Raw genomic sequence first — 12,120 nt, 5'->3', positions numbered from 1 at the left:
CACCCCAGAGCCAGCCGCAGCTCAGCGCCGGGCGAGGGCTCCCCCTATAACCAGCCCCCGCGCCCCACCCCAGAGCCAGCCGCAGCTCAGGGCCGGGCGAGGGCTCCCCCTATAACCAGCCCCCGCGCCCCACCCCAGAGCCAGCTGCAGCTCAGGGCCGGGCGAGGGCTCCCCCTATAACCAGCCCCCGCGCCCCACCCCAGAGCCAGCTGCAGCTCAGGGCCGGGCGAGGGCTCCCCCTATAACCAGCCCCCGCGCCCCACCCCAGAGCCAGCCGCAGCTCAGCGCCGGGCGAGGGCTCCCCCTATAACCAGCCCCCACGCCCCACCCCAGAGCCAGCCGCAGCTGAGGGCCAGGCGAGGGCTCCCCCTATAACCAGCCCCCGCGCTCCACCCCAGAGCCAGCTGCAGCTCAGCGCCGGGCGAGGGCTCCCCCTATAACCAGCCCCCGCGCCCCACCCCAGAGCCAGCCGCAGCTGAGGGCCAGGCGAGGGCTCCCCATAAAAGCAGCCCCCCGCGCCTCACCCCAGAGCCAGCCGCAGCTCAGTGCCGGGTGAGGGCTCCCCATATAACCAGCCCCCCACGCCTCACCCCAGAGCCAGTTGCTTGAATGCAATAGACCCCATGCCCCTCCCAGAGTTGGGATAGAACCCAGGTGTCCTGCCCCACCCCACACTGAAATAACGAGGCTCTCTCCACTGGTCACCGTTTATTCACATTTCACGGGCACAATCAGTGCAGGAGACATGCGGGGTTGGGATATAGGGGGACAGCTGGTGGGGAGGGGCTGGGGGTACAGCTGGATGGGACAGTTTGGGGGGACAGCTGGGATATTTGGGGTACAGCTGGAGGGGACGGGTTTAAGGGTTCAGGGGGCAATCAGTCCATTAGGGATCAGGGCACACCCACAAGAGCTCTCGGGGGGGGGCACGGGGTAGGGAGCTCTGCGCCCCCGGTTGGGGTGCAGCTGGGGAGCAGGGGACAGAGCCGGGGGGCAGAGGGTGGAGCTGAGGGGTCCATGGGGCAGCCCCTAGGCAGCCAGGCAGTAATTGGGGTGGAGCTTGGGACAGGGGGCAGAGCTGGGGGGAATGGGGCAGCCCCTAGGCGGCCAGGCGGTAATTGGGGTGCAGCTGGGGGTGCACGGCGCACACCAGGCCCAGCAGCTGGCGAAGGACCCGCTCCTTGCCCTGGGCCTGGCCCCCCTGCATGGCCTGGACCCGCCGGCGCGTCTGCAACTCCACCTCCGCGCACACGTGGCCCCGGGAGCCCAGCGCCTGCGGGAGAGGGGGGTGAGACCGGGCGGAGACCCCCCAATCCCCTGCCCCCGACCCCCCGCAGCCCCCCGACCTCCCCCGCCGCCCCCGGGAGCCCAGCGCCTGCGGGAGACGGGGGTGAGACCGGGCGGAGACCCCCCAATCCCCTGCCCCCCGACCCCCCGCAGCCCCCCAACCTCCCCCGCCGCCCCCGGGAGCCCAGCGCCTGCGGGAGACGGGGGTGAGACCGGGCGGAGACCCCCCAATCCCCTGCCCCCGACCCCCCGCAGCCCCCTGACCTCCCCCGCCGCCCCCGGGAGCCCAGCGCCTGCGGGAGACGGGGGTGAGACCGGGCGGAGACCCCCCAATCCCCTGCCCCCGACCCCCCGCAGCCCCCCAACCTCCCCCGCCGCCCCCGGGAGCCCAGCGCCTGCGGGAGACGGGGGTGAGACCGGGCGGAGACCCCCCAATCCCCTGCCCCCGACCCCCCGCAGCCCCCCAACCTCCCCCACCGCCCCCGGGAGCCCAGCGCCTGCAGGGGAGGGGGGTGAGACCGGGCGGAGACCCCCCAATCCCCTGCCCCCGACCCCCCGCAGCCCCCCGACCTCCCCCGCCGCCCCCGGGAGCCCAGCGCCTGCGGGAGACGGGGGTGAGACCGGGCGGAGACCCCCCAATCCCCTGCCCCCGACCCCCCGCAGCCCCCCAACCTCCCCCGCCGCCCCCGGGAGCCCAGCGCCTGCGGGAGACGGGGGTGAGACCGGGCGGAGACCCCCCAATCCCCTGCCCCCGACCCCCCGCAGCCCCCCGACCTCCCCCGCCGCCCCCGGGAGCCCAGCGCCTGCAGGAGAGGGGGGTGAGACCGGGCGGAGACCCCCCAATCCCCTGCCCCCGACCCCCCGCAGCCCCCCAACCTCCCCCACCGCCCCCGGGAGCCCAGCGCCTGCAGGAGAGGGGGGTGAGACCGGGCGGAGACCCCCCAATCCCCTGCCCCCCGACCCCCCACAGCCCCCCGACCCCCCGCAGCCCCCCAACCTCCCCCGCCGCCCCCGGGAGCCCAGCGCCTGCAGGAGAGGGGGGTGAGACCGGGCGGAGACCCCCCAATCCCCTGCCCCGACCCCCCGCAGCCCCCCGACCTCCCCCGCCGCCCCCGGGAGCCCAGCGCCTGCAGGAGAGGGGGGTGAGACCGGGCGGAGACCCCCCAATCCCCTGCCCCCGACCCCCCGCAGCCCCCCGACCTCCCCCGCCGCCCCCGGGAGCCCAGCGCCTGCAGGAGAGGGGGGTGAGACCGGGCGGAGACCCCCCAATCCCCTGCCCCCCGACCCCCCACAGCCCCCCGACCCCCCGCAGCCCCCCAACCTCCCCTGCCGCCCCCGGGAGCCCAGCGCCTGCAGGAGAGGGGGGTGAGACCGGGCGGAGACCCCCCAATCCCCTGTCCCCGACCCCCCGCAGCCCCCCAACCTCCCCCGCCGCCCCCGGGAGCCCAGCGCCTGCGGGAGACGGGGGTGAGACCGGGCGGAGACCCCCCAATCCCCTGCCCCCGACCCCCCGACCCCCCACAGCCCCCGGGAGCCCAGCGCCTGCAGGAGAGGTGGGTGAGTCCGGGCGGAGACCCCCCAATCCCCTGCCCCCGACCCCCCGCAGCCCCCGGGAGCCCAGCGCCTGCAGGAGACGGGGGTGAGACCGGGCGGAGACCCCCCAATCCCCTGCCCCCCGACCCCCCACAGCCCCCCGACCCCCCGCAGCCCCCGGGAGCCCAGCGCCTGCAGGAGAGGTGGGTGAGTCCGGGCGGAGACCCCCCAATCCCCTGCCCCCGACCCCCCGCAGCCCCCGGGAGCCCAGCGCCTGCAGGAGACGGGGGTGAGACCGGGCGGAGACCCCCCAATCCCCTGCCCCCGACCCCCCGCAGCCCCCGGGAGCCCAGCGCCTGCAGGAGACGGGGGTGAGACCGGGCGGAGACCCCCCAATCCCCTGCCCCCGACCCCCCGCAGCCCCCGGGGGCCCAGCGCCTGCGGGAGACGGGGGTGAGACCGGGGCGGAGACCTCTGCAATATCCCCCCACCCTCCAACTGCCCCACTGCCCCCTGACCACCACCACTGCCCCCCCACCTCGCCTCCCATGCCCCCGACCCCTCCAAGCCACCAATCCCCCCAACCCCGCCCTGATCCTGCCCCAAACCTACCCCCCAACAGCCAACCCCTCCCCCTGACCCCACTTCTCCGCACCCCCTCTCACCGCCTGCTGCTTCTGCTGGAAATCCCGCTCCCGCTCCAGCCGGTACCCCTCGATCTCCACCTGCGCCTCCTCTTTCGCCTGCCTCAGCCGCCGGGCCTTCCCTGGGGGCGACAGAGAACCCAGGAGTCCGGGCTGGCACCCCCCACCCAGCTACAAGAGCCCCCTCCCCGAGCAGGGAGGGAACCCAGGAGTCCGGGCTCTCCATCCTCATCTGTCCAGGCTCCCAGGCCCCGTCCTTGGTATCGGGGGACCCTTCCTCGATGCCCCCAAACCCAGGGGGGATTCTGTGGGGTCTCCACCCCAACGTCTGCTCCCCCCAGCTGTGCCCCCTGCCCCAGGACTTCCCCCCTCCCTGCTACCAAACCCCACTCCAGACCCTGTCCCCTCGTCACCCGACCCCCAAGTATCGCTTCTCCCCTGTGCCCGTCAACTGCCCCCCCTTATCCCCCCAACCTCCCCCCTACAGCCAGACTCCACCAACAGCCCCTCCCACTCCACCCCTGGACCCCCAGCCCCATCAGATCAGACCCCCTGCCCTGTGGCCATATCCCCCATCCTCTCCCCCCTCCGCACCCCATAGCCCCCATCCCTCCCCCTCCAGAACCCATCCCCCCATGCTCTTCCACCCACCGTCCTGATCCCACCGCCCCCATCCCCTCCCCCTCTTCCCCCCTCAGCATCCCCCATCCCCCCTGCTCCAGAACCCATCCCCCCATCCTCTCCTCACCCCCCCATCGCTCCCCCTCCAGAACCCATCACCCCATCCCCTTTCCCCCCCTCAGCATCCCTCATCGCTCCCCCTCCAGATCTCCCCACCCCCATCCCCTCTTCCCCCCCTCCCCACCCCCCACCCCCATCCCTCCTGCTCCAGAACCCATCCCCCCATCCTCTCCTCACCCCCTCATCGCTCCCCCTCCAGATCTCCCCACCCCCATCCCCTCTTCCCCCCCTCACCACCCCCCATCCTCCCCCTCCAGATCCCACCACCCCATCCCCTTTCCCCCCCTCAGCATCCCTCATCGCTCCCCCTCCAGATCTCCCCACCCCCATCCCCTCTTCCCCCCCTCACCACCCCCCATCCCCATCCCTCCTGCTCCAGAACCCATCCCCCCTCCAGATCCCACCCCCCCATCCCCTCCCGCCCCCCACCCCTCCCGGCTCTCACGTTTTCGGGCTTCTGCCACCTTCTCGGCCGCCCGCTTCTCCGCCTGCAGCAGCTGCTGGATTCCCTGCGACTGGCTCGCCATGGCCGGGCTGCGCTGGGTACCGGGGGGGGGCTGGGTCCTAGCGCCCCCCCGCACGTGTGCTCCCCCCTCCCGACCCGCAGCCCCCTGCCACCCCCAGCTCTGGCCCCCCCCAGCCCTGCCGGTGCCCCTCACTCCCGACCCGCAGCCCCCTGCCCCCCCAGCTCTGCCGGTGCCCCTCACTCCCGACCCGCAGCCCCCTGCCACCCCCAGCTCTGGCCCCCCCTAGCCCTGCCGGTGCCCCTCACTCCCGACCCGCAGCCCCCTGCCACCCCCAGCTCTGCCGGTGCCCCTCACTCCTGACCCGCAGCCCCCTGCCCCCCCCAGCTCTGCCGGTGCCCCCCCCCCGTGACGAAGTGGGACTGTTCTTAATGTTTCCTCTGAATATTGTGGGGGTGCCTCAGTTTCCCCTAGGCAGTTCTTAAGTCTCTAGGGGGTGGGGTAAGGGTGTATGATCGTTGCAGAGCCCTAGAGGGCCGGTGTGTGCAGGGGTCTGGACACAGAGAATGGCCGACACCCTGTTTCCTGGCCACTGATGGCCTGGGCCCTTCCCCCCTGCAAGGTGAGAGCTGAAGGGTTGGAGAACAAAGGAATCAGGTGACCTCCTGGCCCAGGAAAGGGACAAAGCCCAGAGGAGGAGGGGCTGGAGGGAGTTTCAGTTTGGGGCTGGCTGGGACATGGAGTGAAGGGCAGACGGGGTTGTCTGGCTCACTGCCCCCCAAAATGGACCCAGCTGAGGGGTCCCGTTCTCTGCACCTGCAAGCTCTGTGTTAAACCATGTCCCTGTCGTCTAATAAACCTGTTTTACTGGCTGGCTGAGAGTCCCGTCTGACTGCGGAGTTGGGGGGCAGGACCCTCTGCCCCCCCCAGGACCCCGCCTGGATGGACTCGCTGGGGGAAGCGCACGGAGGGGCAGAGGAGGCTGAATGCTCCGAGGTCAGACCCAGGAAGGTGGAGCCGGGGGAGCTGTGTGTCCTGCAGACAGGCTGCTCCCCGAGAGGGGACTCCCCCAGAATCCTGCCCAGCTTCATGGGGAGCAGTTCCAGAGCATCGCCTGGGTACTCCGTGTCACCCCCCTCCCGACCCACAGCCCTGCCAGCCCGGCCCTGCCGGTGCCCCTCACTCCCGACCCGCAGCCCCCTGCCAGCCCAGCCCTGCCGGTGCCCCTCACTCCCGACCCGCAGCCCCCTGCCAGCCCGGCCCTGCCGGTGCCCCTCACTCCCGACCCGCAGCCCCCTTATAATTATTTCAGCCGGCCAGAGACTCGTGGGGGAAATTTTGTTTCCTTTATTGCTCCGTGGGTCGTTAGCTCCCCTTTGATTCCAGGGTTAAGGGCCGATTCCCTCCCCCTCCCGCGCTCCTGGGGCCAGGCTGGGAGTGAGGTAGGGACCCCCAGGAGTCTCAGTGCTGTCTGGGGCCAGGGAGTGGGGGGGAGGGGGCGGTGGGGGTCAGAGGCTCCCGGAGAGGCTGATCTTGACCAATGAGATGCTCTCAATGGACTGGTTCCGCCCCTTCTCGTAGATGAGGTAGAGGGTGGGGGGCTCCCTGCGGGGGTCCCCCGGCTCCATGACGTCCAGGGAGGAGTAGCCGCTGGGCCCCGCCCAGACCTGCAGGGGGTGCTGCCACAAGGAGGTGTCCTTGGCCCAACTCCAGCGCAGGGTCAGATTCAGGCCTGGGGGGGGGGGAAGAAAAGTGGGTGAGACGCTCGGAGCCCTCATGTGCCCCCCACCCCCCTGCGCAGCTCCCCCAATGCAGGCCCCTGCCCTCCCTCCCCATGCGCCCCGCCACATGCCCCATCTGCCCCCTACAGCCAACCCCCTGCAGCTCACGCACCCCACAGGGACCCCCCCCAGCTCTGCCCCCCGATCCCTCCCCCATCTCTGCCCCCCCCCCACGCACGGTGGGTGGCATTGGCCGGGTTGCTGAAGAAGACCAGCCCGCCGGTGACCACGGCTCCGGCCGCCACGGCAGGGTCCACCAGGGTGGGGTCAAAGGTCACGGCCTCGGGCGGGAGGGTCTCGCCGGCGTCCCAGCTCCGGGCCACGATGCGGCAGGGGCAGTGGTAGAAGTTCTGGTTCCGGGCGTTGATCACCAGCGACCCGTCCGGCAGCTCGTAGGGCTGTGGGGGGGAGGGGGAGGTTAACCTGGATGCCTGGGTTCCTTCCACCCTGCCACCCACTCGCCATGGGCGCCTGGGTCCCATCCCCTCCCCGTCTGGGCACTGGGAGCTGCGGGGGCACCTGTCCCGGACGCCTGGGTCCCATCCTGCTCACCTGGCACTCGTCGGGGTTGAAGTCGTGGGGTAACTTGGGATGCCCGTAGGGGATCCCGCGCAGGGCCCCCCCCAGGCGCCAGGTCTCGCCGTGGTCGTCACTCAGCAGGCAGTAAATCCCGTCCAGGTCGAGCGTCCTGTGGCCACAGATGATCAGACGCCCCGTGTAGGGCTCGTAGCGTTTCTGAGGCCGTGCAAGGAGAGAGGGGGCAGAGTCACCATCCCCCCAGCCAAGATGCGGCCCCTCTGGGGTGGGGCAGGGGCTGGTTATCCAGGGACCCCGCCCCCTATGCTGACATGCGGCTGGCTCTGGGGTGGGGTGGGGTGGGGGAGGCTGGTTACCCGGGGACCCCTTGTGACGCTCTGTACCTTGGGGGGACACCCTCCACCTCCATGTTCATCTCTCTAAAATGATCGTGGTGTACCCAAGGCAAAGTTTGCCAGGCCGGGTGTCTCTGGAAGGCTCACGATGCGCGGAGCATGGTGGCTCCAGTCTCTGTTCTAGGGAGGTTACAGGTTGTAATTTCCTGTATGTAGTTATGAGGCTGAAAGCGTGTCCTCGTGGCTTAATGCGGGAGCAAAGGACACCGGCCTAGGCAGCAACAGAAGAATGCGTGAGACCCTCGAGGGAGACACCCCCTTCCTCTGGGCAGCTTGGGAGTACGATGAGGTCCTGCTCACCCGACTCTGGGGTTGGGGGCAAAGCCAAGAGGAAAGAAGTAGCGGGGGGTAGCCATGTTAGTCTGTATCCTCAAAAACAAGGAGGAGGCCGGTGTTCAAGGATGGCTACTTTTAACCAGGTTATTGAATGTCCAGGGAGGTTGACGTGCTCTCCTACTGGCTTTTCTAGGTTACCATTCCTGATGGCCGATGTGTATCATAGACTATCAGGGTTGGAAGGGACCTCGGAGGTCATCTAGTCCAACGCCCTGCTCAAAGCAGGAGCAAATGCCCAATTTTCACCCCAGATCCCTAAATGGCCCCCTCAAGGATTGAACTCACAACCCTGGATTTAGCAGGCCAATGCTCAAACCACTGAGCTATCCCTCCCCCAATCCAAGTATTCTTTTACGTGGGGACTGTCCGGTTTGGCCAATGTACATGGCAGAGGGGCATTGCTGGCCCAGGATGGCATAGATCACATTGGTGGATGTGCAGGTGAACGAGCCCCTGATAGTGTGGCTGATGTGACTGGTCCTCTGACGGTGCCCCCTGAATAGATATGGGGACAGAGTAGGCAACGGGGTTTGTTGCAGGATTGGTTCCTAGGTTAGTGTTTCTGTGCTGTGTAGTGAGTATTTGCTTCAGGTTGGGGGCTGTCCGTAAGCGAGGACTGGCCTGTCTCCCAAGGTCTGGGAGTGTGAGGGATCGTTTTCCAGGATAGGTTGTAGATCGTTGATGACGTGCTGGAGAGGTGTTAGTTGGGGGCTGTATGTGATGGCCACTGCGATTTTTCTTGTTGGGCCTGTCCTGTAGTAGGTGACTTCTGAGTACCCATCTCGCTCTGTCAATCTGTTTCCTGACTTCCCCAGGTGGGTATTGTAGTTGTAAGAACGCTTGATAGAGATCAGGTAGGTGTTTGTCTCTGCCTGAGGGGTTGGAGCAAAGGCGGGTGTATCTTAGGGCTTGGCTGTAGACAAGGGATCCTGTGGTGTGTCGTGGATGGAAGCTGGAGGCATGTAGGTAAGATAGCGGTCAGTGGGTTTCTGGTATAGGTTTAAACGTAGCCATAATTGAACAAAAAAAACTTCAGAAACAGACTTCAAAGAGAAACTGCAGACGCGCTATCTCAGAGTATCAGTCTGGGCTGGAACAGGGCCTGGGCGTGGCTGGCTCACTGCAAAAGCTATTTCGCCTCTCTGTGTATTGACCCCTCCTCATCAATTATTGGGAGTGGACCACACCCACCCTGACCAAATTGGCCCTGTCAGCACTGGTTCTCCACTGGGAAGGTAACTCCCTTCTCTTCACGTGTCAGTATATTTATGCCTGTATCTGTAATTTTCACACCGTGCATCTGAAGAAGTGGGTTTTTTACCCACGAAAGCTTCTGCCCAAACACATCTGTTGGTCTTTAAGGTGCCACCGGACTCCTTGTTGTTTAGGAGGAAAGAAAGGACATGATACAAGGGAGAGACATTTTGCCATGCTCGCTCTCTTCCACCTACATCTACAGACACCACCCCCTCCAAACGACTGAAGCGCTGATCAAAGGGGAGAGCCTGGCTGAAGAGCAACCAGCCAACCTGCGGTGAGAAGCCTCTCAGTCTTGAAGGGCATTGAAAGTGTTCAGCTCAGCTTAGAATGTGTTTTGCTTTTATTCCATTTGTCCAAATCTGACTGGTTGTGCTTTGACCTATAATCACTTAAAATGTATCTTTATAGTTAATAAATCTGTTTGTTTAGTCTACTGGAAGCCATGTGTTCAGTTTGAAGCCTGTCAGAGCCTCCCCTTGGGAGAACAAGCCTGGTACGTATCAATTTCTTTGTTAAATTCATGAATTTATAGACGCTTGCAGCGTCCAGCGGGCATAACTGGCACTCCAAGACAGAGGTTCCTAGGGTCATATCTGGGACCAGAGATATTGGCTAGTGTCATTCGCTTGTAAGTAGCCGGGAGCAGCTTACATGCCAAAGGCTGTATGTGGACAGCCCAGGAGTGGGGGTTCTCGCAGCAGAGCAGGGTAAGGCTGGCTCCCAGAGTCAAAGATTGGAGTGACCTAGCAGATCACTGGTCCGGATAACACGAGGGGAATGTCACACCCTTTCCCAGCGCAAAGATGCGGCTGGCTCTGGGGTGGGGGCACAGCCGAGTAGAACACCATGACAGAAATTGGGGCAGCTCCCCGAGTGCCCACCTGGATGCCGAGCCCGGGCCCTGGGGCAAACCTGTCCAGGCCAATCTCCTGGGAGAGGTTGCGGGGGCGGCTCCAGGACAGGCCGTCGTCCCAAGCTGCGAATGAGCATGGTGCTGGAGATGCAGGGCTGCGGCTGGTGGATGCAGAATGCGTAGAACACGAACACGGAGCCGTTCGCCCGGTCCACGGCCACGGCCCCCAGGTTCAGCCCATCCACCTGCGTCCCGTCGTCCACGATGAACGAGCTGGGGGACCATGTCGCGCCTGGGCGAGAGAGACAGCTCTGCCGATGCCCCTCACTCCCGACCCGCAGCCCCCTGGGCTCCCCCCTGCTCCGCCGATGCCCCTCACTCCCGACCCGCAGCCCCCAGCTCTGCCGATGCCCCTCACTCCCGACCCGCAGCCCCCTGGGCTCCCCCCTGCTCCGCCGGTGCCCCTCACTCCCAACCCGCAGCCCCCTGGGCTCCCCCCTGCTCCGCCGGTGCCCCTCACTCCCGACCTGCAGCCCCCAGCTCTGCCGGTGCCCCTCACTCCCAACCCGCAGCCCCCTGGGCTCCCCCCTGCTCTGCTGGTGCCCCTCACTCCCGACCCGCAGCCCCGCTCTCTCTCCGCACACACCTCCGTCCGTGGAGCGCCGCAGGGCGATGAATTTGGCCCCCGAGTCCGACGAGGATGATTTCCGGGCTTCAGCGAAGGCCAGGAGAGAGCCGCGGGGCGTCGCCGCGATCAGGGGGACCCTGTACGTATCCACCTCCCCGATCTCCCGGCCACTCACCCACAGCAGCTGCTCCAGGGTGATCAGGGGACTGACCTGCCCAGAGCAACAGGGGCCAAAGAGTTACAGGCTCCCCGGGCAGTCAGGGCTGCCCCATTGCCCCTGGGCTGCAGAGGGCGGGGGGCAGCCGGGGGCCAGGCCCTGGGGCTCTCCCTGGCAGTCAGGGCTGGCCCGGATGCCCCACGGGGGAACTGAGGCCCCCGTTACAGGGAATGGGGAAGGCTCCGTTTCCAGTCCCCAACCACGGGACAAACGCGTGGCGGGACACGGCACCGGGGGCCGGACCTGGGCGGGCCGGACCTGGGACGAGGAGTCCTTGGGGCACCTTGGAGCTGAAGGAATTTATCTGGGCACAAGCTTTCGTGGGCAAATCAGCGTGTTCGTCGCTAAGGTGCCCCAAGGACTCCTGGTTGTTTTTGCGGATACAGACTAACCTGGCTTCCACTCTGACACCTGGGCGGGGTGGGGGGTACCGAGGGGCTGTACCCGGCTGTGGGGGTCAGGTGGGGCGGCACCTCGTGGCAGTACCTGGGTGTGTGTGAGGGGGGCAGGTACTGGTGTGGGGGGAGGAGAACCTAGATGGTGAGGCACAGGGGCCGTACCTGGTTTGGGGCCGCTGGGGGGCTGTAACTGTGTGGAGGCTACCGAGATCCCGGGGAGGACAGAGGGGGCGGCTGTACCCAAGTTTTGGGGGGCTGAGGGGGTGATGAGGTTCCGGGGGGCCCTACCTGGGTGGGGGGGCTGTACCCAGGTGCTGGGGGGCAGAGGGGCCGTTCCCGGGTAGGGTGGCAGAGGGGAGGAGTGGGAGGGGGCAAACAGGGCTGTATGGGGCAAGCATAGAGTCTGGGCGGGATGGGGTCAGACGGGGGCTCTACGGGGGGGGGGGCAGGGAAAAGGCGGGATGAGGTGCGGGTGTCGATCCCGGGAGGGGGCTGAGGGGGAGCGCAGGGGCTGACCGGGGAGTCAGAGGGGCCCCGATCTCGGGGGGGACTGATGGGGGGCCGATCCCAGGGGGGGAGAGGAGAAGTGCAGGGGCTGATCGGGGGGGGGGGGGCAGAGGGAGAGCGCAAGGGCTGATGGGGGCAGAGGGGGGCCGATCCTGGTGGGGCTGATGGGGGGCCGATCCTGGGGGGGCAGAGGGAGAGCGCAAGGGCTGATGGGGGCAGAGGGGGGCCGATCCTGGGGGGGGCAGAGGGAGAGCGCAGGGGCTGATGGGGGGCCGAGGGAGAGCGCAGGGGCTGATGGGGGGCCGATCCTGGGGGGGCAGAGGGAGGACACGTACCTGCTCCGCGGATCCCGTCCAGGCCCCGGGGGCGGGCAGCGCCCGGGCCCCGCAGAGCCCCAGCAGCAGCAGCCCCGCGAGGGGCAGGGCCCGGGGGCGCCCCATGGCCCGTGGGTCGCGGCCCCTTTAACCCGCCGCCTGCGCCGCTGGTTACACTGTAGCGGGGGGGGGTAGTCACATGACTCAAAGCCGAGGCACGTGATT

General features: G+C 67.5%; 2 protein-coding genes across 2 annotated transcripts; both read right to left on the bottom strand.

Moving 5' to 3' along the window:
• Positions 1-695: 695 nt before the first annotated feature.
• Positions 696-4,765, bottom strand: ATP6V1G2 (ATPase H+ transporting V1 subunit G2). Its single transcript, XM_073326939.1, has 3 exons — positions 4,651-4,765; positions 3,486-3,586; positions 696-1,273 (listed from the first exon to the last, which is right to left on the bottom strand). Exons 1-3 carry the CDS (start codon positions 4,730-4,732, stop codon positions 1,100-1,102), a joined length of 357 nt encoding a protein of 118 aa, XP_073183040.1. The 5' UTR covers positions 4,733-4,765; the 3' UTR covers positions 696-1,099.
• Positions 4,766-5,993: 1,228 nt separating this feature from the next.
• NEU1 (neuraminidase 1) lies at positions 5,994-12,114 on the bottom strand. Its single transcript, XM_073326947.1, is given in 7 exon segments — positions 5,994-6,401; positions 6,629-6,848; positions 7,003-7,185; positions 9,860-9,949; positions 9,951-10,123; positions 10,478-10,670; positions 11,917-12,114. Coding segments are annotated over 7 exon segments (1,188 nt in total). The 5' UTR covers positions 12,022-12,114; the 3' UTR covers positions 5,994-6,177.
• Positions 12,115-12,120: the final 6 nt, after the last annotated feature.

Source organism: Lepidochelys kempii, unplaced genomic scaffold (assembly GCF_965140265.1).
Source record: "Lepidochelys kempii isolate rLepKem1 unplaced genomic scaffold, rLepKem1.hap2 scaffold_182, whole genome shotgun sequence".
In the NCBI taxonomy this organism is placed as follows: domain Eukaryota; kingdom Metazoa; phylum Chordata; order Testudines; family Cheloniidae; genus Lepidochelys; species Lepidochelys kempii.
Note: the sequence above shows the minus strand (reverse complement) of the source record. Positions and strands in the feature narration are given on the sequence as shown.

Coding starts and splice junctions, on each gene's coding strand:
- ATP6V1G2 (XM_073326939.1), bottom strand. CDS start 4,732: ATGGCGAGCCAGTCGCAGGGAATCCAGCAGCTGCTGCAGGCGGAGAAG. Junction 3,587..4,650: donor GGTGGCAGAAGCCCGAAAAC/GTGAGAGCCGGG, acceptor TGTCGCCCCCAG/GGAAGGCCCGGCGGCTGAGG. Junction 1,274..3,485: donor TCCAGCAGAAGCAGCAGGCG/GTGAGAGGGGGT, acceptor CCTCTCCCGCAG/GCGCTGGGCTCCCGGGGCCA.